At 43.0% G+C, this 24,176-nt stretch overlaps 1 protein-coding gene across 1 annotated transcript in view; it reads right to left on the reverse strand.

The window, feature by feature from the left end:
• Window positions 1-24,176, reverse strand: part of LAMA4 (laminin subunit alpha 4) — a 557,086-nt gene that overhangs the window by 434,864 nt on the left and 98,046 nt on the right. The window contains exon 2 of the mRNA XM_069234539.1: window positions 11,024-11,125. Coding sequence (XP_069090640.1) covers window positions 11,024-11,125 — 102 coding nt within the window. The remainder of the gene's footprint in view (window positions 1-11,023; window positions 11,126-24,176) is intronic.

Genomic DNA, 24,176 nt, shown 5'->3' on the forward strand with positions numbered 1-24,176 from the left:
AGTCTCCCGTGGGACAACGGAATCCTCCCCCTGCAACCACAGGCACCAAAAGAACTGCATCACCGGTCCTCTGGGTCCCCTCTCAGCACGACGAGCGTGGCCCCTGGAACTCAGCAACTCTGTCCAAGTGACTCCCACAGTCCAGTGACTTTTCAGTCCAAGTTGGGTGGAGGTAAGTCCTTGCCTCCCCACGCTAGACTGCATTGCTGGGTACCGTGTGATTTGCAGCTGTTCCGGCTCCTGTGCACTCTTCCAGGATTTCCTTTGTGCACAGCCAAGCCTGGGTCCCCGACACTCTAACCTGCAGTGCACAACCTCCTGAGTTGTCCTCCGGCGTCGTGGGATCTCCTTTTGTGACTTCGGGTGAGCTCCGGTTCACTCCTCTTCGTAGTGCCTGTTCCTGCACTTCTGCGGGTGCTGCCTACTTCTGTGAGGGCTCCCTATCTTGCTGAGCGCCCCCTCTATCTCCTCACGCAATTGACGACATCCTGGTCCCTCCTGGGCCAGAGCAGCATCCAAAAACCCTAACCGTGACCCTTGCAGCTAGCAAGGCTTGTTTGCGGTCTTTTTGCGTGGGAACACCTCTGCAAGCTTCTTCACGACGTGTGACATGCATCCTCAAAGGGGAAGTTTCTAGCCCTCTTCGTCCTTGCAGAATCCACAGCTTCTACCATCTGGTGGCAGCTTCTTTGCACCCTCAGCTGGCATTTCCTGGGCATCTGCCCAATCTCGACTTTGTCGCGACTCTTGGATTTGGTCCCCTTGTTCCACAGGTACTCTCGTCAGGAAATCCACCTTTGTTGCATTGCTGGTGTTGGTCTTCCTTGCAGAATTCCCCTATCACGACTTCTGTGCTCTCTGGGGAACATAGGTGCACTTTACACCTACTTTTCAGGGTCTTGGGGTGGGCTATTTTTCTAACCCTCACTGTTTTCTTACAGTCCCAGCGACCCTCTACAAGCTCACATAGGTTTGGGGTCCATTCGTGGATCGCATTCCACTTTTGGAGTATATGGTTTGTGTTGCCCCTATACCTATGTGCTCTCATTGCAATCTATTGTGACTGTACATTGCTTGCATTACTTCCTTTTGCTATTACTGCATATTTTTGCTATTGTGTACATATATCTTGTGTATATTTGCTATCCTCATACTGAGGGTACTCACTGAGATACTTTTGGCATATTGTCATAAAAATAAAGTACCTTTATTTTTAGTATATCTGTGTATTGTGTTTTCTTATGATATTGTACATATGACACCAGTGGTATAGTAGGAGCTTTGCATGTCTCCTAGTTCAGCCTAAGCTGCTCTCCATAGCTACCTTCTATCAGCCTAAGCTGCTAGAAACACCTCTTCTACACTAATAAGGGATAACTGGTCCTGGTACAGAGTGTAAGTACCCCTTGGTACCCACTACAAGCCAGGCCAGCCTCCTACAACCCGTGACCCAGCCATATGCAAATCAATCTTGACCCTTCTTTCCATAAGAACAGTCCAGTCTGAACTGCCAGACCAGGTGTCGCTGGACCATTACAAGCATGCTGGGTATGGTTTGGGGGTATGCCCCCTCATTAGCCAAACTAGCTTGAATCCACTGACACCTTGAGCACAGGATCCACATCTGGCCATACCCTTCCCACTTAGGGTGAAAGAAGCAAAAAAAACAGATGACGGATGGAATGCTGAATAAATCAAACATACATCCCCAGTAACATTCTTTTTTTTTTACTTACCACGCCAAACCAGTTTGGACCCAGCCATTTACAAATCAGTATTGACCCTTCTCCCTCTGAGAACAGTCCAGTTCAGACAGCCAGGTCAGATCTTCCCTGGACGAGAAACAAGCATTCTTGGACTGGTTTTGGAGTATCATCTCTCATTGGCAAGGCTAACTTGGATCTAGTGGCATAGTGAACACGGGGCCCTCCTCCGGGTATACCCTTTCCACTTAGGGTAACAAAGCTAAAAGAACAGATGATGGACAGAATGCTGACCAAATCAAACATTCACCCCCAGTCACAGATCTAGGTTTAATCCATGTGTTTTTAATCACCACCCACCCCAGTTTGCACCCACCCATATGCAAATCAGTCTTGTCCTTTTTCCCGATCGAAGCAGTCCATCTCAAACTACGGGACCAGGTCCTACCAGGACCAGAAAAAAGCATCCTGGGACTAATTTTGGGGTATCACCCCTCATCGGCCAGGCTAAGTTGAATCCAGTGGAACAGTGAGGCCAGGACCCACTTCTTGGCATACCCTTCCCACTTAGGGTGACAAAAGCAAAAAGACCAGATGATGGACAGAATGCTGAAAAAAACAAACATTCACCCCTTAGTCAATGATCTGGATTTTAGTTCATCTTTTCTTGCTGACCATGCCACCCCAGTCTGGACCCACCCATATGCAAATCAGTCTTGACCCTGCTCCCCATGGGAACAGTCCAGCCCAAACTGCCAGGCCAGGTCCTTCCTGTATTGGAAACAAGCATCCTGGTACTGGTTTTGGATATCACCCCTCATCAGACAGGCTAGCTTTAACCCTGTGGCACAGTGAGCATGGGTCCCACGTCTCTGCATACCCTTCCCACCAAAGGCAACAAAAGCAAAAAGAGCAGATGATGGACAGAATGCTGAACTAATCAAGCATTTACCCCCAGTCACTAATTTGGGTTTAATCCATTGTTTTTTTGCTCCTCACATCCCCCTGAGTTTGGATCCAGCCATATGCAAATCAGTCTTGAAAATACTTCCATGGGAATAGACTAACCCAACCTGCCAAGCCAGGTCCTTACTGGACAGCCAAAAGCATCTTAGGACCACTTTCATGATATCACCCCTCATCAGACAGGCTAACTTGAATCAAGAGTCATCTTGAACATGGGACCCATATCTGGGAATACCCTTCCCACTTAGGGCAAAAAAAAAAAAAAAAAAAGATAATGGATGGAATGCTGAACAGATCAAACATTCACACCCAGTCACAGATTTGGGTTTAATTCACTGTTTTTTTCCTCTCACTACGCCACCCTAGTTTGGACCCAGCCAAATGCAAATTAGTTTTGACCCTGCTCCTCATGGGAACAGTTCAGCCTGAGCTGCAAGGCCAGGTCCTCCCAGGACTGGAAACAAGCATCCTGAGACCAGTTTCGGGGTATCATCCCTCATCAGCCAGGCTAGCTTGAACCCAGTGACACAGTGAACAAACTCACAGTGAGTAAACATAGGGTTCAATGCAGGTTTTCTTAAAATCCTCATTGGTGCATCTCAATTTTCTTTTACCAGCAGCTAGACCAACGAACAAAAGGTAAGCAAAAAAAGTCAGAAGATTTCTTCTTTATGCTTACCTTCACAGGAAAATAAATACTTTTATGTAATTCTCAAAGAAATCAAGAATAGCCTACATATGACAATTTGAAAAATATTTTTCCAGTGGAGAAACTCTTCCAGTACACCCACTTTAAATGTAGTGGGCGTTTCTCCTCGTTGGATAAAATAACACTTTCTCCTGCTCTCGAAAGTACATTTAGGAACACTTCCAAGATGGGGACCTGCCTCTAAGGGAATAAGAATACCTATAGGCTTTTCTTGTTATTCAGTAACCTTTGCAGGTAGGTTTGTCCTGGAACTTCCACCTCCTAGCCATTATTTCTAATTTGCAATTGTGGAATTTCTTCCATAAACTTAAAGATGACAGCTGAGACCCTAGGGGATTCTACTGTACATTACAGCCTTCTGAGATGCCCTCTGGCCCCAAGTTTGGGGTGCCTACATCTGCATCAGGCATGTGTTAATCTGGTATACAGCTAAATTAGTAACCCCCAGCCTCCTAGCAAAACATGGGTTAGCAGTTTGGATTACTTGCATACCTCCAGAGAGGAAAACCTTTACTAATAGATGGTCCATTATGCAGCAACAGAGTGGGGATAATGAGTAGAACATGTTTGTCAAATAGATACTGTCTTCCTTGTCTGTCAGTGGCTGGCTCTGTTGGATACACAACAGCATATGACATGGCATCTACTTCACTCTCTGGTGAAATCAAAATCCTCTTAAGGGAGAGTTTCATTTATAACAGTAAATTAATAAAATGTGAATGGTTTCCCCTTGATGTGACTACCTAAGGTAGTTCAAAGGCAGAGGGCACACATTTCGTAATTACCCGGCACAATTTGACAAAACTTCCCTGTCTTGGTATGTGAAGTGCTGGTTATATATGTTCCCCTTCCAAGCATCCACCCACATGTTGCATGTAGAATTATTTTAGCTCTTGTGTGATGCACATACCACAGCCCCTCCGCAAACAAACATAGTCCTAAATTATCCTCTTTTGAAGTTCCAATCCACACTACTTGGAATATTTCAAACATGTTGAGTCAGATCTATGCAGCTAGGATCTGGAACAATATCCCTGGAGTCATGAGCACTGCCCAACAGTAAAGGGTTGCAAACTCAGGTGCAGTTTAACAAAGTGTTGCATCACTTTTGCCCCATGCCATGGGGTGCAAGTGCAATACGAGCCTTAAATGCTATTTATCAATCCACATTAGGCAACAGTGCATGGCCTTGAGGGGCTAGATAAAGCCAGAGTAATGCAACGCAGTGCAAATTGCTGCATTATGTTACTCTGCCCTAAAGAGGCATTCCATGGGTGGTGTGTGGGTATCCCATGCTACACCCATGAATTTTGATGCATTTTCAGATTTAGAATAAATGCTCCAGGAATGCTCCAAAACTGCTACACCTCCCCAGGTGAAGCACAACAAGGAGAAATATGTTTATTTCTCTTATTTTTTTCTTCTTTCTATGTATTCTGCTTTTTGCTGCCCCTTTCTGCACAAAGAACAATCCAGCATACAGCGCAGGCACCTTTGCACCATAGTGCAAGAGTGCCTGGATTGGCGTTAGGTAGTACATTGTCCACCAGTGCTGGGAAAAGGCAGGAATGTGCCATATCCCTGTCACACTGCGCAGCAAGGTGACTTGCTGTGCAGCAAGACCTTTTGTTTTATGTGCCATTCAATTCTTAAAAGAACACATCTTCATAATGCATTAGCAGTCCAGAACTCAGCTACCTTGTTGACTTTTACTCGTCTTTGGCCATGTATAGGACTCCATTGGTCTTTTGGTGCTATAGAAATACCATATACACTCACATTCATTCCAAGACGATGGGCATTCCTACTCTGCAGCTCTCCCAGGCAATCACTACATCATTCAAGCTAACTTAACAACTAGTGACTCTTAGTAGGTACTTCACAGACAATTGCCTGTAAGCTGAAAAAATAAGTTTGTTTAAGATACCACCTTTGCAACTAGCAAATGTGAGTTTATTTACGAGATGAAGATCAGGCTGAATGGGTGTTGTGAGTTAGGGGAGTGGGCAGAATTTCTAAACATATTTCAGGCTATTGATCATGTCCTTTAAAAGCAGTCAGTACCAGTTGCAGATCGCCAGATACAAAAGGGGCGGGCGGCGCATGGCGGATTAAATTACATTTGTTTATTAAAAAACACTTGCCGCCGCCCCCGCACTGCTCCATCCGCACCTCTGCTGGCTGCAGGTACAGTCTACCAGCCTGCTTAGACAGCGTTAGGATTGGCTGGGAGCACCCAGCCAGGGCTCTCCCAGGCAGACTGGGAGCCTCTGCAGGCTCTCTCCATCGCGGCAACTGTGTTGCTGGGCTGGAGAGAGCCCATTGAGCACGTGTGTTTGACCGGCCCGAGATGGCCGGCCAAACACACATGCACTTTGAGGGGGAGTACTGTGCACTCCCCCTCACTGCTCGTCACCTTTGAGGCCACACCGCTTTTCCCAAAAAACATTAATAAACACAGGGCCAGATTTATGGAAAAGTGGTGCAGCGCGGCGCTGCACCAAAATTGGCAGCGCCACCCCGTGCTGCATCACATTAGAAACACTGGGATGCGCCGTATTTAAGTGAATACGGCGCATCCCTGTGTTGTCCCCTGCACTGGCGCCATATTTAGCTGCCAGCACCAATGCAGGCATCCTTGCACCATTGTGCAAGAATGTCTGCATTGAGGGGTGTGATTGTTTATGTGCGGAAAGGAGCCCCTTCCTGCACATAAACAATCACTAATGGCGCTTTCACACTTCTGTGTTGCTGCACAATGCAGCACACACAGAAGTGCCACAGCTTCATTTTCAAATGATTGTTTATGTGCAGGAGGGGCACCTTACCGCACATAAACAATCATTTCTGGCATTTTCATCTTTCTATGTGTGCTGCAGAATGCAGCACGCAATGAAAAAGCAAAAAACAAGGAGGAATAAAAGTATTCCTCCTCGTTGCACCCTGCTAATTCCACCCCTGGGGGTAGTGTTAGATTGTGGCGCTGCCTCAGATTTTCGAAATTTAATAAATCTGAGGCAGTGTCAAAATGCAATGGGTGTTACTGTGGCATGTCCACAGCAACACCCATTGCACACCCCTTCCACGCACAGTGCTGCGTGGGAAGAGGCCGTATTTACAAGGTGACGTTAAGCCATAAAAAGTGGCTTAACGTCACCTTGTAAATACATCGCAGTACTTAGCGCCACAGGGGTGTCACGAAAAGTGATGCTCCTGTGGCGCTAGGGGCCTATAAACATGCCCCACAGTTTATTGTTGTTTTTTGGGAAAAGGTTAGCAGCAGCTGCTGTTGGGGGGGGCAAGAGGAGCTGCCCCTGGTCAGTTCGTCAGTGATACCTTTCACCTTTTCATTGCCCTCTTTCTTGTACACTCTGTCGCAAAATTTCCACACAGGTTCTCTATTCCGTGTTTCTCATTTTCAAGTGCATTCAATTTTTTGTCTAAATATTTTTCATTAGTATTTTTGTAAACTGCAATGACTTCAGATACAGATGTGTCTGGTCAAATCATATATGTCTACGTAGTATGATGAACATTATCATACACAAGCAGTGGCTAGCAGACATTCCCTTCACTGCCCACATGTCACACCAATGGGTAATGGATGTCTTTTTCCACCAATTTGTTGTTGCAAGGGAAGGAAAAGACCTGTTGTTGCTACCTCTAGTCATGGATACCAGTGTTAGCAGCAACTGACCATTTGTCTCAGATCCAGCGGTGGCCGCTGCATATGTCAAGCGGGTGGATAGGATGACGGGGGAAACAATTTAAAAAAAAAAAAAAAACACTTACCATTTCTTTTGCGACACCCTTCTCCCGCCACCTCCAGCTGCCTCGCTCCTCTTATGGTGTCCCAGCATTCACTAGCACAGGCTCCCCAGCAATCCTGGTGCTGCTTACATGCTAAACATAGCATGAAAGCAGCATCAAGATTAATCTGAGAGGCTCGGACTGCCACTCAGACACAACCCTGGGGTCTGTGCTGTGTCTCCTGCCCGGCTGTGTATACAGCAGATACAGTCGGGTTGGAGAAACCTAAGTGTGCAGGTGTTTTTGGCCTGCCTCAGACGGCCAACCAAACACACAGGCGCACTTAGTGCACACTCCCCTCCTCCCCCCTGCCACGTCCCATGGCCCAGCCCCGGCCATCCCTGTACACTCTGCTGGCTGAGCAAGCAGATGTGAAAAATTATGAAAAATAAAATTGTAGCAAGCTATTATTTTATTTTTTATCTGCTGGCTCAGCCAGAAGGGGTGATGCACCTCTGCCACTGCGGAGGAGCCACCCCTGCTCAGATCTCTCAGGATCCAAAGGAGATGGTGCCCTCTCAACCACTTTTACCGGAGGTATTGAGGGAGCGTAACAGATGTAAAAGGCTGTGATAGCCAGCTGTCCTGACCACTTCTGCTTTACTTTTTTGACTGTGGAACCTGCAACTCCTCCATGGAGCTTGCACAGACAATGGAAAGGATATATGAAGATGACTGATTTTCTCTGCCTCATTTTGCTGATCTCCACATTTCCACATATTTTGGGCCTTCTCTCTAGAGGTGCACTAGGAAAAATAAGACATTGATTGTTCCTGTCAAGGTATTTTATCTTTTCAACTGAAATGGGTCAAACAGCCTGCTAGGGCCACACGGAATTGAAACTGCATGACAGACTGCCATATTATGTATGCAGGATCACATATGCAGCAATTGTGTGTAGGTATATTGTGTGCTCTGCTAATTCTGTATAGTTTCAGTGGTGCTTAAGTGTGATTACAGCTTGATGCTGCACTTGTGAGCCAGAGGTCCAATTAATCCTATTTTCATCCTGATGTTAAAGTGTTGAAGGGCATGCAGTGAACTTAAGGAGGGCAGGCTCCTTAAAGCACAAAGTGAAGTTGCTTACCAGGAAGCTCTGAGTCTCACTCTGTCTCACTGACTACTTAAACTATATCACGCTGATATTGTCTGTCACGTAAACCGAGCAGCAACAAATCTGCCATCTCCAGGCTCCACCAGCCATCTTCCTTCAAGGTCCGAATAAGCCTACCTCCATTTTCTCTCCATTTGGATTATCTCTGTTAGACTGTCGCCACCTCACTGCAGTGACTGCCAGGTCTTCTCCATTAACGCAGGCAGAGGGTTGCTGAGTTGTTGCACAATACAGTCAGGGTCAGAACTTTTCTAGGTAGTGTTTGCCTCTTCAAATCCTATCGTTAGTCATTCGCACATACGACCAATACACAGAGAGGTTTTAAGGCATGGGCAAAGTGCTGATGAAGCCAGATCTGTTCTGAAGAGTCTTGTCCTTATGACCTTGAATAATTATTAAACACAGTTTTCTTTTAAATCCCATTTTCCTTTCATTTATTTTTAATGTGCCAAGATCTGTGAGAGTATTTTACAGACATTTTGCAGAGAAATGCTGTGTTTAAGTTGCATGCAACAGCTTTAAAAAAGTTTCTTTTAGATCAAAACAGGACCTCTCATATGACAAATGGGAGGGTGCACAGAGATTATTTGCACTAACATTTGTGAGTTGCTGCTGAGTTACCTTATTGAAAACATACCTCACTATCCCTGAATATTAGATATAAACACATATAGAATTTGGATGAATGGGCCTGTCATTGTCAGTGACCTGGCCAAAGAGGGCATGAAAGAGCTGAAACTGGATCATAAATTCAAAGCTATTCCGATTAGGGGTTCTCAACATGCGTTTAGCCTAGGGCCCCCAAAATCCTTGAGATTTTCCTGTCGATACAGCGACATTTCCAACATTAAGTCACAAAGAAGAGATGGTTTTGGGGATTTGAAAATGACTCTGAAACTGCCATTATAATTAGCACAACGAAAAATGAAGTCAAAGTTAATGGAATCATGCTGTTTGTTTGTGCTTCACACCGGACATGATCTGGGCCCCGACGCCATTTTGATATGGGCCTTACCTCATCTGGCATTGGCCCTGGTGCAATTTTGCACATTTTATAGTTTGCACTAGTGTCGGTTCAGTTTGTCATTGACGTTTGCATTGCCTGACAAGTGTGAAACTGATATTTGCGCAGAATTACCAGGTCGAAAATTACCTCAGTCTTTTAGTCTAGCCGACATACTGCACAAAGTTGTACTGTACCAGTCTCATCTATTTAATCAAGACATGCTGGTACAAAATTGCACTAGATTTAGTGCAAGCTGCTTGATTAGAAATGTTGCTGTAAAACTGCACATGCATTGATGGATATATGTGACCCAGGCACATAGAAGATTCAGAGTTACTGTCCGAGATTTTTGCTGGCTGCTAACAAGCCATTGCTATTGTGTAATGTGTGAAACAACTTGACACGAGATATTGTCCATCAATTAATTCTGCTAGATTTTGTGACCAGAATCACTGATTACGTTTTGTATGCTTTGCTATCTGTGTGTACTGAAAAAGTCCATCATTTCAGGAAGACTTAGCTATTGACCTCACGAGTGGCTCTCTCTGATTAATTTTCACTTTACAACCAAATATCACCAAAATTAGAAAAAATAACCCGATATATACTAAAAAGATATAACATTTCATAGCCAGCTGAATCAATTATATACTTAACCGTCTGGACTGGTGAATTCTTGGTAGAGTGGAGTATTTAAACAAAGGAGAGACACAGATCTCTATCTCCACTACTGAAATATTTTCGCATATGTTTGTCCATCCTTGTGGCTGTAATTATCAGCTCTAGTATCTTCCATTTGCTTCTCTTTCTTGAGAATGATACATATACATAGATGACTGTATTAGGAGTCATTGTGGTATTAAGCACACTTTTTCTTGAAAATACCTTTTCTTGAAACACTTGTGATGTAAATAAGATTTGGGCTGAAACCTGATGAAACGCATTCAATTGTTACATATTCATTTAAATTAGTGTTGTCCATTATAAAGCCCCTTAAATAGTGCTTAATTTGCGCCGGTGGTTTCCGGTGCGGGGCACCGGCACTTATTTTTGAGGGCCGGCACTTATTTTTGAGGGCCGGCACTTATTTTCTGCCTCAAGCATTTACTGCGAGCAAAAGACACATATGGGAAAGACAGAGGAAGAGAAAAATGAAAACTGGTCACAAAGGAAGAAAGCAGAAAGCTACAAGAGTGAGCTAATGGGGGGGGGGGGGGGGGGAGTGGCTCTAAATGTATTAAAGAGGCCCGAGATTGCTTCAGGATTACGCTGCCTCAGTATTCCATGCTCGCACAATTAATTGCAGCAGCTGCATGTTTCAGATGAGAGCTTTGGGCACCGGCACGTTTTTATTTACAAATTAAGCACTGCCCTTAATTAGTCAATGCAACTGAGGATGACTCAAAACAGATGGCAGACTATAAGGTTACTGCGGACGTTTACTCTTTCGTCGGATTAATGTTTCAGCCTTCACATAAAAACCTGAAGGGCCGTCCATATTCATTGGAAAGGAGACTCGCTGATGCTAGAGCATATGGTTGTCGTTTCAGTACAGTCACTCACACTGAGAAGCACTTTGCCTGACATGCCTTATCGGGATGAAAGAAAGGAATGCCGAGCACTTATCATGAGGTTTAGTGTAGCATACGAGGAAATCAACAGCAAGCACGCGCCAGAGCCGTCTGCCAAGGAGACGAGGCAGAGAAGGGACTTACCACACAGGCTCCAGACCCATCCAGGCACGTCTTCGAATTGTCGTTGCAGCTGCAGGGTAGACATACGCCAGAGAAGGCCCGGTACAGGCCTCTGCCGCATTTCTGTAAGAGGGTGGATCACAATGAATACACTTCGAGCCAGATCAAGGGTTATACTGTGACTATATTTCTCAAGAAGGGTTGCATTTCAAAACTAGCGTTTTTTAAGACAAATACAGTTTGAAATATTCTAAAAAATAATTGCACATCCAACCTGCTTGTCGGCACTTGCCCTTCTTTCAAATTATTAAAATGTTTTCAGTATAATATGTTAACTCTTTTGTCTTAAATAGCTTGAGGTATGTAAGCCCCTGTGTGAAACTGAGAAATTTCAGGACAGATTTATGAAAAGACGTGCAAAGTGTTGGTAAAGTATTTGCACTAGAAACTAGCCCTTAAATTAGCGAAAATAGCACTTCGCGCTGCTTGGTGCTACTTTATGTCAAGGAGGTGTCCCATGGTTTTTACATGGGCATTCAATGATATCAACCATGGTTATAACATTTTAAACATGACTCAGCACCCAATAAATACCTCCTTGAAGCAGGCAGTAAATCCTGATTGATCCTGCATTGCATATGTGCTCCACTGTACAGCACACAACCAATGTGTGAAAAGTTTAAAAGTTTGTCTAGGCATTGTATTTCAAAACCTTTGCTAGACAACATACACACACCTCTGCACCTTCAGATATGTGAGTGGCACTAGGCAACCTGCTTGTATGCTAGCGCTGAGGAAGATAGCAGAAACATTATGGGGGTTATTACAACTTTGGAGGAGGTGTTAATCCGTCCCAAATGTGACGGATATACCACCAGCCGTATTACGAGTTCCATAGGATATAATGGACTCGTAATACGGCTGGTGGTATATCCGTCACTTTACAGTCACTTTTGGGACGGATTAACACTTCCTCCAAAGTTGTAATAACCCCCTATATCTTATTAGAAAAGGCTCTGTGTGACTCTTCTGTGTTCCAGTGGTGGCCTGCGGGACTAAAATATGATGGGGCGCGATGGCGCCAAGTTCACCATATTTGCGGCTCCCCCCTGTGTGGCACTTCTCCCCTGGCGTCCACGAGCAGGAATAGAAGGACTTCCTTCCTGCTCAGTGGACCGTAAATCCAACCAATCCTGGAGCTGCTTTCATGCTGTTTTCAGCATGAGAGCACCTCCAGGATTGGTGGGAGCAGGCTAACCCAGTGCTCATTTTGAGGTTGGGGGCCTGTGCCAGTAATCCCCCCGACTGTTTGACAGCCTGGCATTGCCTGTTCTACAGTGCACATGTGAGGCTGGCCGTAGCAAGACAGCTGGCCAACCCCACATGTGCACTGAAAGGGGCAGCAGTACTGCAATCGCGGGATTCAGCCCGCCCCCTGCCCTCATTCTCGCGCCGTACACAGCACGAGCTGGTGGCAAAATAAAATGGCATTATTATGGCATTTTATTTATTTGTGTTTGCCTGCTGCGCTTGCAGCAGGTAGGAAGACGCTCCTCCGCTCTTTAGGAGGAACCGCCCCAACTTGGTTGTATTGACAAGAACTGCAAAACATTGTGCGATCTGGCATAATTGAATGTACCAGCTCACCTCCGGTTCAAAGGTCGAAGTAGATACTGACATGTAAGGGATACATGAGGTCCCTTTTAAGGTATTCTCTATTTTTACAAGACATTTGTCAAAACCTCGCAAATTTTACTAACATAACAAAGATTTCACACATGTCTAATGTTTACATTCTCCTTACATATATTGTGTGCGTTTATACTGGAAATCAAGAAAAAAATGCATTTGTTTATAAACACACAAACAACAATAGTTAACTACAGAAGCCAGAATCAATGGCCCCTGAAAGATTAACTACCTTTGATAAAAATGCATCTGACAAAAGAGAATATCAAAGCTATTAACAGTTAAAAAGTAGAGTCAATCATGAAAAGTTACACTGAAATGCCATGCTGCATAGCTCCATTCCGTATGGCTTCATTTATAAATACTGTACATCGCTTGCATTGGTGATATTTTTAGTAAAGCCATAATTGTACTGTGGATACTCATCCAGTAATGACGTTTGTATACATTTGGACGAGAGACAGGTTTTTATATATGGTTTTCCAACGCAATCACAATTTAAATTGATTCAAGAAGCTTTTCTGGTAAGGAATGATGGACACCTTAGCTTCGTCCATGAAGTTTCACAAGTTCTGCTAATAAAATGTTAAGAGGCAGATTTAAGAGCTCCTAGCACCTCCTTGTGTCACATTAGCGTTTTTTTTTTTTAATGCTAATATGGCCCAAGAAGACCAAAATCGAAACATCAGATTTACAAAGTGGTGCAATGCATGCATTGCGCCATTTTGTAAGCCATTGCGATACACTATGCCTGCGCCAGTCATAATGTATGCAAAGGGGGCGTTCCTGCTCAGAGCAGGCGTTAAAACAGGGCACACCATTGTTTACATGGGCCTCAATGGGCTTTGCAGTATTATCATCAACATTTTTTACACTAATCCTGCAAAGCTCCGAACCAGCGTAAAAAATTCTGACTCTAGTTCCCTAACTACCACCATGGTGCGCCGCACATATGTTAGTGTTAAGGGGGCGCTACTTTTCATAAATCCGCCGCTAAGAGTGTGAAAATATTAAATGGGTGAATGCCAGCCAACTGCATCATACACATAGCCACTCAGGCGCATGCATCAGTACGAATAAGGATGTTTGCGCATGAAAGCTAAGAGGTTGTCCCCTCTTCTTTTTAACCCATTACTTCACACTTCAGTCTCACAACATTTCTGTAAGAACCTTTCAGGCGGCATGGTAAGGAAGCTGCAGCTTGTGCAGAACGTGGAGCGCACCTTTAGTCGTGCCTGGGGCATCTGGGTGTACCAATCTGCTGGTACATTGCAGTCCTTGTGATGTAACCAGTGCCACAGCAGCGGTTTTAAAAGTAGGCACGCCTTTGCTTTTCTAGCTGTTTTGGTGGAAACGCAGTTTTAAATAAAACATGTTTAAAAAATACAATAATTATTGATTAGAAATTAGTGATGACACGTATCAAAGATCATGTGGCGTTACTTCCACTAGCCTTATAGTCTAGTGCACCGTGACACTAAAGGCCTGCAAACTCCTCATAGCCCATTGCACCTTCATGATGATATTTTGGCACTTTTCTTGGATGCTGCGAAGGAGTGCAATCGTGTTGATGACCCTCTCAATGCCACAGACTCACTGCGGAGGCTTTTTATCAGATCTCTTTCATGTCCGCAGTGGGATGAGACAGGCCTGCCCACTCTCACCCTTGATGTTGTATTATGCAATCTGCACAACCAAAGCCATAATTCAGGTCGCCAGAAAAGATGAACTCTTACTTGATTACATTTTTTTCCAAGGCCCTTTGCAAACGGGTGGTTTGTGCATGGCGGGCAACCTGAGTTATGATGTTCCTTCTGTAGGTTGCATACCATCACTGGCAAATTTCAATAGTTTTGCAAACCTGAGCCAGAAACCTGACCTCCGCGCTACAATGCGCAGTGATTTTATCTAGGCCTCCTCTTTCAGCCTGTCTCTGCCTCGATGTCTTTCTCACTTTAATTAGACCTTAGGAAAAGTTGAAATATTTTCAAAAAAATCCACTACTTGAAATGGTGGCTTGCCTCACTGCATTTTGATTCTCAAATCAAACACAGTTTTTTCAGTTTTTTCCCGGCTTTGATACTTAGGTTTTACATGTAGCCAGCCCCCTTCATTCGCCTGGAATTTGAAACTTATCATGATACTCGTATTCCAATTGAAAATATGTTTCCACTGCCTCAAAGTAGTGAATATTAATCGATGCAAGACTTTGAAGATGGCGAACAAAAATTCTAACCCTTCGTCAGCTAATCACATTAAAAAAAAATCAAATGTAATTGACAGGAGTTACAAATCACTGAATCAACAGAGATATTCAAAAGTGGTAAACCCTTAAAGCTTACTGGGATGATCCACTGGGCCATCTTGAAAATTACCAAACAGATTTACACCAAATTAACAAAAGCATGGCTTTCTACTTAAACTCTTATTTCATGCTAAGTTTGGTGTAAGTCTGTACAGAGATATTTGCTGCTGAGATGAACACAATTTTCGACAGTATTTGCAACTGTGATCAGATCTCTGATGCTACTACAGGGGTGTCCTAACTAAGGATTGGAGGGTACTCCTGTTTTTTGGGTGGTGGGCTCTGGGGCTGATCTGAACATTTGACTTCACATCATATGCTTAAACTACATAATTGCAATACAATGATTGGTATGTTACTGTACTGTTTGGGGCATAACTCTTGCCCAGAGAGATGTAGAGATGTCTGGTTTTCACTGTTTATCTTAGTTTTAGGTGATGTATATTTCGCTTTTGGGTATTAAAGTACTTTTGTTTTTAAAAAGTAAAGCACTGACTGGACATTGATGTTCTTAGCTGGTAGTACGGTGTGCACTGTATTCTGAATGTCTAAACCCACCTCACCTCCTCGAGGAAGCCTTGGACTGTTCTATCTCACTACCCTGAGAGGGTCAAGTGCTGGAGAGGAGTACTTGGTTGTTCAATTTTGGGTCCACTAGTACTGAGGCCCCAGGACACCAGCGGGGAACACTCCAGTTGATGCGATTGGAGCATAGTAAGCCCTGAGTGCCTTGGTGCCCGGTAAACCGGGCTCAACAATAACATGTGTAACATAACATAAGTATTTGTAAAGCGCACGTTCACCCGCAGGCATCTTGGCGCTGAATAACAGATGTTTTATTGTTACCCAACTCAATGGTACTCATTTTATCGACCTCAGAATTTTGGATGAAAGGCTGAGTGAACCTGCCGGGATTTGAACCTGTGACCATGAGGTCGAACACAGGCCCCTATAGTGGACGCATTAGTCCACTAAGCCACCAGACCCGATACCACCAGACACCAGAACAATGGAACTGCACAGACCTTAGCTTGCTATACTGTCTTTGAGAAAAATTTAGTGTATATGTCCATGGGAGCCACAAATGTGTAACATATATATCTAAAGTTATATCCATTGTGCCCATCTCAGAATCATGTGTAATGTATTTTAGTAAACTGTGGAACGTTGTTCATAAACCCTGACCAAGTCCCTTTTCAATGTCACATGCATACATGTAAACATTGTGCCTTAAAATTGCGGCTCATGTGAAATCTTTACATTTATGCAAACACATGTACAATGTCTGATATCATATACAAAGGAGAATACAAATCTCTCTTTTGAAAATGTAAGGCATCCCTTGGCTGGTGAATATTTTATTATTATTTTGGATGTCTCTGCACTCCACACTAGTATCAGGTACCCAGGTGCAATAATGGCATTCAATTATTTTATTTTAGGAAAAGATCTATCCAATACAGAGTAAATATCAGAAAGCTATTGGCCATGTTGAGATTCTGTTTGAACAAAAAATCTTTTTGTTTCAGAATACTCTCTTCCACCAGTTCTGGTAAACTTTAATGGGCACTAACCAACTGTTGCATGCGTCTCAGTCGGGCTCTCGCCCAGGATGCAGCACAGAAACCCCTCTGGTTGAAGTATCCAACACCATCAGGCTAGCCGTGAACCAGGAAAAGCAGGCAGCACTCTTACTCTTAGACCTATTTTCTGCATTTAATATGGTTTCCCATCCTATCCTGCTTCACTGACTGAGTAACATTGGGATTGGTGGGGCCGCTCTGGCATGATTTGAATCATTTCTATCAAATAGAAGCCAGCCAGCTTGGATGCCACCCTTTGCCTCTGACCCACAAACTCTTAGATTTCGAGTCCTGTACAGCTCAGCTTTGAGCCCTACAGTATTTGCATGAGCCCTCTGGCAGGACTAGCGGAGTCATTGGGGGTACAGGTGGTAGCCTATACCAATGACACACAAATCATCCTTACTTTGGATAGGAATTCTCCCAATGTTCAGAGTATTTTTGTGGTCTGTCTTTCAGATGTTTTTCAGTGGATGGGTCAGAGTAATCTCTGATGTAACACGAGTAAGACCAAAGTTCTAGTCATTGGCTCTCCTTCTCTCACTTGGGGTGGCAATTTTTGGCCCAGCTCTCCTCCCTCCATTCCTTCCCTGGTTATGGTGATCTATAACTTGGGCATAAAATTTAGCAATTAACTCTCCTTCAGGATACAGGTGGACAGTGTGATAAGAGTTTGTTACGTCATCTTGAGAATTTAAAAAAAAATTATATACTTGCGTTTGGCATGGTGCCAGAAATGGTGGCTATCATCTCAAGGCCTTTCTATGCAAATACACTGTATTGGAGCCTTCCTCTGTATCAACTCATGAGACTTCAGTTGGGACAGAATGCTGTGGCCTGCCTACTGCTAAATCCTAAAAAACATGACCACATCCAAATACATCTCAGGGATTTGCACTGGTTGCCGATCCATCAAAGGGTCCGTTTTAAAAGTCTGGAGTTGACTCATTGAGCATTCTGTAAAGTGGGACCTACTTATTTGATCAACAGATTAAGCCACTGTACCCTCACAAGAGTTCTGCACTCATCATAATGCACTTTTGGCTGTACAGACAAAAAATAAGCAGAAGAAATGGAGCTTCTCCTCTTTTTCTGCCCTGGCCTCTTCCAGTTGGCATGCTCTTCCCTGATATTTAGTGCCATTAAAGATGAAGGCCCCTTTAAACGGGGTTTAAATACCTCTGGGGCCAGTTGTAGCAAGCAGTTTTGCCCATTCTGTGTCTATGGGAAAATGTGTTCGTACATATGGCCCCTGGTTATTTCAGCAGGCTTTCTAATGTCTATCTTTTTCTGACCGTGGGCCTGTACTCGGGCGCCAGGACACTCCGTTGAGCAGGCGTGCATTTAATAAAACACCATAATAATAATAATAATAATAATGATAAACGATTTGTTTATCTGCTGATGTAGAAGCAAATCATTAACAAATAATTTATTAAAGTCTTAAATGAGAATGATGTGAATCTCTGATTTACAAGTCTTCCTAACAAAGAAAGTGCCCTGTTTTTAGACTTGAATTTAACAGACTTGCATTTAGAGAACATTCGATCAAACCACTATTGTTTGGAGGGAAACAATAGGAAACACTGTGTTATGCACCCTAAGTTCCCAACCAAATTTCTGAAATTGCATGTCATGTGGGTGAGTTGATTTGAATCAAGTGCAACTATAGGACAGTGGAGGAGTATGCAGGATAGATGGAAGCTGCACTAGATCGGTTTAGGGAGAGGGGGGATACAAGCAGAAAGTATAAAGGTGGACTCCAAAAAAAGAGAGTATTATTGATAAGGGAACCAAGTAAAAGTTGGTGGAATCAAATCATATACCCCTGATTATGGATTAGAGCATGGAATCAAAATGGATTAGATGAGTGCTTAATGAACACTTGAGAATATTATGTTCAGGTGATGTATTAAAAGACAAAATAGGCAATAGTTCTAAGAGTACATGTAGGAAAGTATGCTTAAAAAGAGATACATTTATGCATAGTCATCTGAGTTATATCGCTCAGCAAGATTGCCTGTCGAAACGGAGTGACTTTGTGACATGAAATAAAATGTGAAGCTTGTAATAACAGTACTAACAGAAGCATGTATATTAATCCTTATCAGAAGAAGAATACTCCAATCAAATCATTTATATGTACCATAAGATATTAATCATTTGTGTGATAGAGGCTGGTGGAAGCAGAAATATGTAGGCAGTATGATCTTGGTTGTGAAAAAAAGAGGATCTTAGAAGATAAACATGGTGTAAACAAATATTGACTTTACTTATGCTGTGGAAGAGCACTTTCAACAAGAACAGAGAGGTGACCTTAACTTACTGGTGTTTTATGGTACAGATATTATAAGGCCAGAAATTAAAAGAGGGGACGCTAAAGCCAAGTTACAAAAACTAGAAGAATACATAATTTATTTTAGAAAATGAACATCCAACTGGCATAATGTGGATGAAGAACTCAGAACATATTTAGCTTATTAGTGCTGGTTACAACAGGAGGAGAGCTGTAGGACTTGGAAAGTATCAATATTGCGGAAGCAATTGATTAGGAGTATAAATGCATAAGAAATTTTAGATGAAAGCCTTTTTGTCTCACATGCAATTTATTATAAAGAGTTTGTTGGATAGATGGATGGTTTTGACAGCTGTTTGATGTTTAGTTTGCAACATTGGTCTTTCATAGACATGAGGGCAGGGCAATGAAATATTATTAAGAATACAAAGAATCCATATTTGAGATGTAAGATCCTTTGATTATTTCTGAAAATATTATCAGTTAATGAACTCTTAATGCACCAAGTTAATATCTCTATTGAGAGGGGGTGAACAGCTCACAATAATGGACAGTATTTACAGTAAACGGAATGACAGGATTCTACAAATTATGAAGCACTCAATGTATTTGCATACTTTTCATATTTTACATTCTTTCAGTTGCATATGAAATTTACAATGATCCCAACAAATAATCAATAAAGTATGCAATGAATGCCCATGTAGGTGAGGTATAAGATATGAGAATATAGAGATTTCTTTAATGGAACAACATGGGAAAGCTAATATCCTCTTGGTGTATCTCATGCCCTCCTGGAATAGGCTGTGAATTATCTGAAAAGTTCATATGTCATTTAGCAAACACAGGTTTAATTGAAAATATGTAATCACTGTTTCACCCAATTCCAGCAACATTGCATGGCAACGTCTTCTTTTTGTGTCTACAGCCTCATCTAAGCTATGTTTTCTATATACATGATCCTATTATATCTGACAAACTTGTCAGAGGACGGTCTGGCTTAGGAATTAAATGTGTCACATTTTTGCCAGGCTTAAATGAATTCATATATAATTAAGAGGAGATAATGGCCTCCTGTTCCTGTGTTGCAGGTTCTTCTGTGACTTGTGGAACTGTTTAGGATATGAATCGGGTTGCCTGAAGAAAAACCAAGCGCTAGCTTGAATGGTGTCAGGAGTAGAGGGTGAAACTACTTATCAATATATCTTTTATTAGGTAGTTTCTGGCTCAGGTATATATCTGATCAAGTGACGTCATAATCGTTGTAATGATCTGCTGCACAGGGCCTCAGTGCCAGAAAATAACTGGTAGGTATAAAATAGGCTGTGGTTCAGACTTTGACAAGCTTACGGCCTAGTCCGTGAAGGCAATGTCTTCCAATCCCATTGCAGAAGATCGGTTTCTCTATTTGTCGATCCCTGGCTTCCTGCCAATGATCTCTAAGATGTGAAGGAGAGCAGCAATGTGGCCCTGAAGGCAATGTTTGTTGTGCCCATTCAGCAAACATTTTCATTTTCCGAGAATAATTTCACCAAACTGGTGTTATTTTTTAAAACAAAAAAATCATCGGTCATGGTGCGCAGAAAGGTGTTTCCTCGAATATGGGGGCCACTGATGGAGTTCCTTTCCTAATAATCACCATGCGTTGTTTGGTGTTCGAGGACAGGGAAATGCAACGATGGTTGCTCCAATGGAGCAACCAACACTGTGACCTGATGGCCCTGTGACTCGGTCTGCTGTCAGAAAATCTATGCTTCACCTGTCTATATATTGATGCAGCAAACATGTTGAGTGGAGCATGAGTCCAGCCTATCCCACTCTATTTACAGTGAGAGTCCAGCTCTTCAAAACTCTGAATAAGACCCATTGTCTTTTGTTATACAGAGGTCAGGAAAGCCCCTACTTCTTGACAAGATCAGGTACTCTGTGAGAAGAGGAAATACTCTGCAACAGATGGTTGGACTGAGAGATGCTAATCCATCTTTAAGTTGCTTCTAAAAATGCGCACCGCTAACTCGAAGCAGAGACTCAGGGAGCCAAATTGCATTGGAGTAAACAGTATTCCCAGTGGTCTTTAACAAACTGTAAATGGAATATACAATGCTTGAGGGTTAGAAAGCGAACGAATGGGATTCAAATTGACCCTTTTCCTACTTGAAAATGAACATAAATATCCTATGGTGTGATATTAATTAATATATTTGTAATCTGCCACGTCATACTACACTTCTAAGCACTGTAAATAACAAACGTTCTTCTCACACATTTTAATGGTAACCGATATACCAACCTCAGAAGGAAGGAAGGTTGAGTTGACCTGGCAGAGATGTGAGTTTGTGGTTTGTGACCTGCAGATTACAGACGATGTCAGCAGCAAGCATCTAACTCACGGTGCCATCTTGATTGCTGTGATTGTTATATCTAAAGCTTTTTTATCTGACTCAACTTGAGATTGCCACCAACTGACTGTCACTATGAATAGACTTTATATAGTTTACAATATGCCCATCTATATCACAGGCTGTCTGTGGCTTAATATTTCGTGTGACATTTTAGTACTTCCTGCCAGACAAGACATTAATGTACCTTCACTTTCAGGAGGATGTGCACATGGGATCAAGTGAAATGCCATTACCCTAAGGAAAATAGACAGTGGCAGAAAGGTACTAACTTATTGCCACATACAGATTGCTGTTATTGGAAGAAGCAGAATGTGAATGAGAATCAGACAGAATAAGACTGTGTTCGAAATCCCTTGTGTATGTGTAATTATGTAGAGTTTTTATATTTAATTTACTTAAAGGTCCCGGCAGACAACAGCAACTGTCAGGCCACCTAAGAGAGCCTAGCAAGGATATTCGCAGTTTAAATTATCTACGCCCGGGGATTGTTCAAGGAAGTAAGCAACAGCAAAATCATTACTTACTACAGTAATCAATGGCATCCTATGTAACATACTATCTGTCTTCAGGCATTAATACAGTGTAATATTAACTATCCTGTGAAACCATATTGGTTTCAATGTGTGATTTTTCACAATAAGCAAGTCAGGGCTACTACCTTTGTTGTGCCTTTTCATAATTGACACATTATACTTATGGCATCCGACATAACCTGTCCCCATGGTCCAATCATTCTGAACACACGCTCAGCTGGATATGCTCCTTCTTAAAAGACAGAATACAAGCTGTCAGACTGCCACCTTATTCCTCAGAAGCCCACAAACTCATCAGCATAGTACCTCAAGGTTCATCGCTTAACTCCACCCTCTTCAAAACATACATGATTCCTCTAGAGAATGCCATCTTATGTTGAGGACGAACAACTCATACTCTCACTTTCTCTCTCTCTCAGACAACACCTCCAACACAAGCAGCAAATACACTGCCTGCATGACCAAAGTCGCTAACTGGATGAAAGCCACCTCTCCCAAGCACAACACCAACATGACAGAAGTAGTGATCTTCGCAAAGAAAACCTCACCATGGGACTCAAACTGGTGGACCGCTGAACTCGACCCACATCCAGCACTCACGCCAGGACCGCTGGAATATTCATCAACAACAAACTGCACATTACCACACAAGTCATCACTGTCATTACATCCTCCTTCTACACACTGGAGATACTGAGGAAGATCTTCAAATGGCTCCCAACAGTTAAAAAACTGTCACCCATGCCCTAGTCACTAGCAAGTTGGACTACAGGAACACCATCCAAGACAGGATCACCAAACAGCTAGAAGACTACAGACCATCCAGAACTCAGCAGCCAGACTCATCCTCAACCTACTACATAGAACACACATGACACCACACCTCATTGAGCTCCAATTGCTTTCATAGACAAATGTGTTCATTTCAAACTTCTCATACACGCTACACAACTTAGGCCCCAGTCTCCTGAACAGTTGCATCTCCTTCCACCAACCACCCAGACATCTCCGGTCCGCATGACTCCTACTCACACAAATCTCACAACTACACAGAACCAGATAAGGAGAATGGGTGTTTTTTTACATTGCTTCTAAAGCAAGGAAAGGCCTCACACTACACATCAGAGCCCTCTCCTCTTTTCTTGAAATTGTTAAGGAGCTGAAGACCTAGCTTTTCAGTTAACCAACCTATCATAGGCTGGACTAGGCATACACACCTACTCAATGCCAGGATACATGCGGGTGATATTGCACTTTACAAATACACATAATATAACAATCAAGCCTATAGTCGTCAACATTGGCTTGTCGCCCTGACCGACTAAGGCCTCCTTTAAAGCACATAGGCTGGCAACCATCAGAGACACAGCCATAAAATTTCAAGTTCAGACAAAAATACAGGAGGAAAGACAATATACAGCCCTTCTGAAAAAAGTCTAACAAGAAATACATTTACCTACAAAATATCCATCTAATATCCTTTAACCCAGAGTAACAACCATTAACCCTTAAACGCCTATTGATGTTAAGGAAAGCTTCTCACAATAAATTGTTCAGGCTTTCTGCCTTGGTCATAACCTTTCATAGCAAGAATGTAAGACATTGGATTATTGGTTGACTAGGGTGTGAGACCTGGTCATGCAGCAGCCACAATCCTTGTCAGGGTAAGGCACAAGCGAACCCCAAATTATTACTAGTGCTCAACTCCCTGATAGCTTGGCACAGAGGGGTCATGCTTAACCTACATCCAATTTATAAAGTATTTATGGAACACTTCAAACCGTAAAACTGTGAAAACACCACACAAAAGATCTCATACCAGGTTAGAAACATAGAGCAAAATTGAATAAATGAAACAGGACCAAAAAATCCAATCAGTAGCACTGGAGTTATGAATTCTTAAAGAATAGAGTGTGAAATAGTACCTAAAAGCACAAAGTGTCAACCGTGGCTATCTGGTCACAATGGAACGGGACAAAGGAAAAAATTCAGGGCTACTACTGTGATGCGCAGGTTGGATACATTCCCAGATTAGTCCAACTTAAGTTTTACCTTCTCTAGTTTTGTGCCAGGAGTCCCGTTCACGTTGGAGAGGGCTTCAAGGATCAAGGAGAGCATCATGGGAGGCTGTCAGTGTGATGCAAGAGCAGGTCAAGTGTCACAGACGGTCAGGCTGGAGCTTTGAGTTGGCAGTCCCCTTGTGAGTGGTCAATGCTGCAGTACGAATATAGGGGCTGGTGTTGCTCCGTGCTGATTTTCGATGCGAGCTGTCTGGTCTCGGTGAGAAAGGGCCTGTTTGCCATCCAAAAGCACCCAAAAGCTTGACTGAACCTCTCCAAGGAACCAAGACCTCAGGGGTACCCCCT

The sequence above is a fragment of the Pleurodeles waltl genome, chromosome 5 (assembly GCF_031143425.1).
Source record: "Pleurodeles waltl isolate 20211129_DDA chromosome 5, aPleWal1.hap1.20221129, whole genome shotgun sequence".
NCBI lineage: Eukaryota > Metazoa > Chordata > Amphibia > Caudata > Salamandridae > Pleurodeles > Pleurodeles waltl.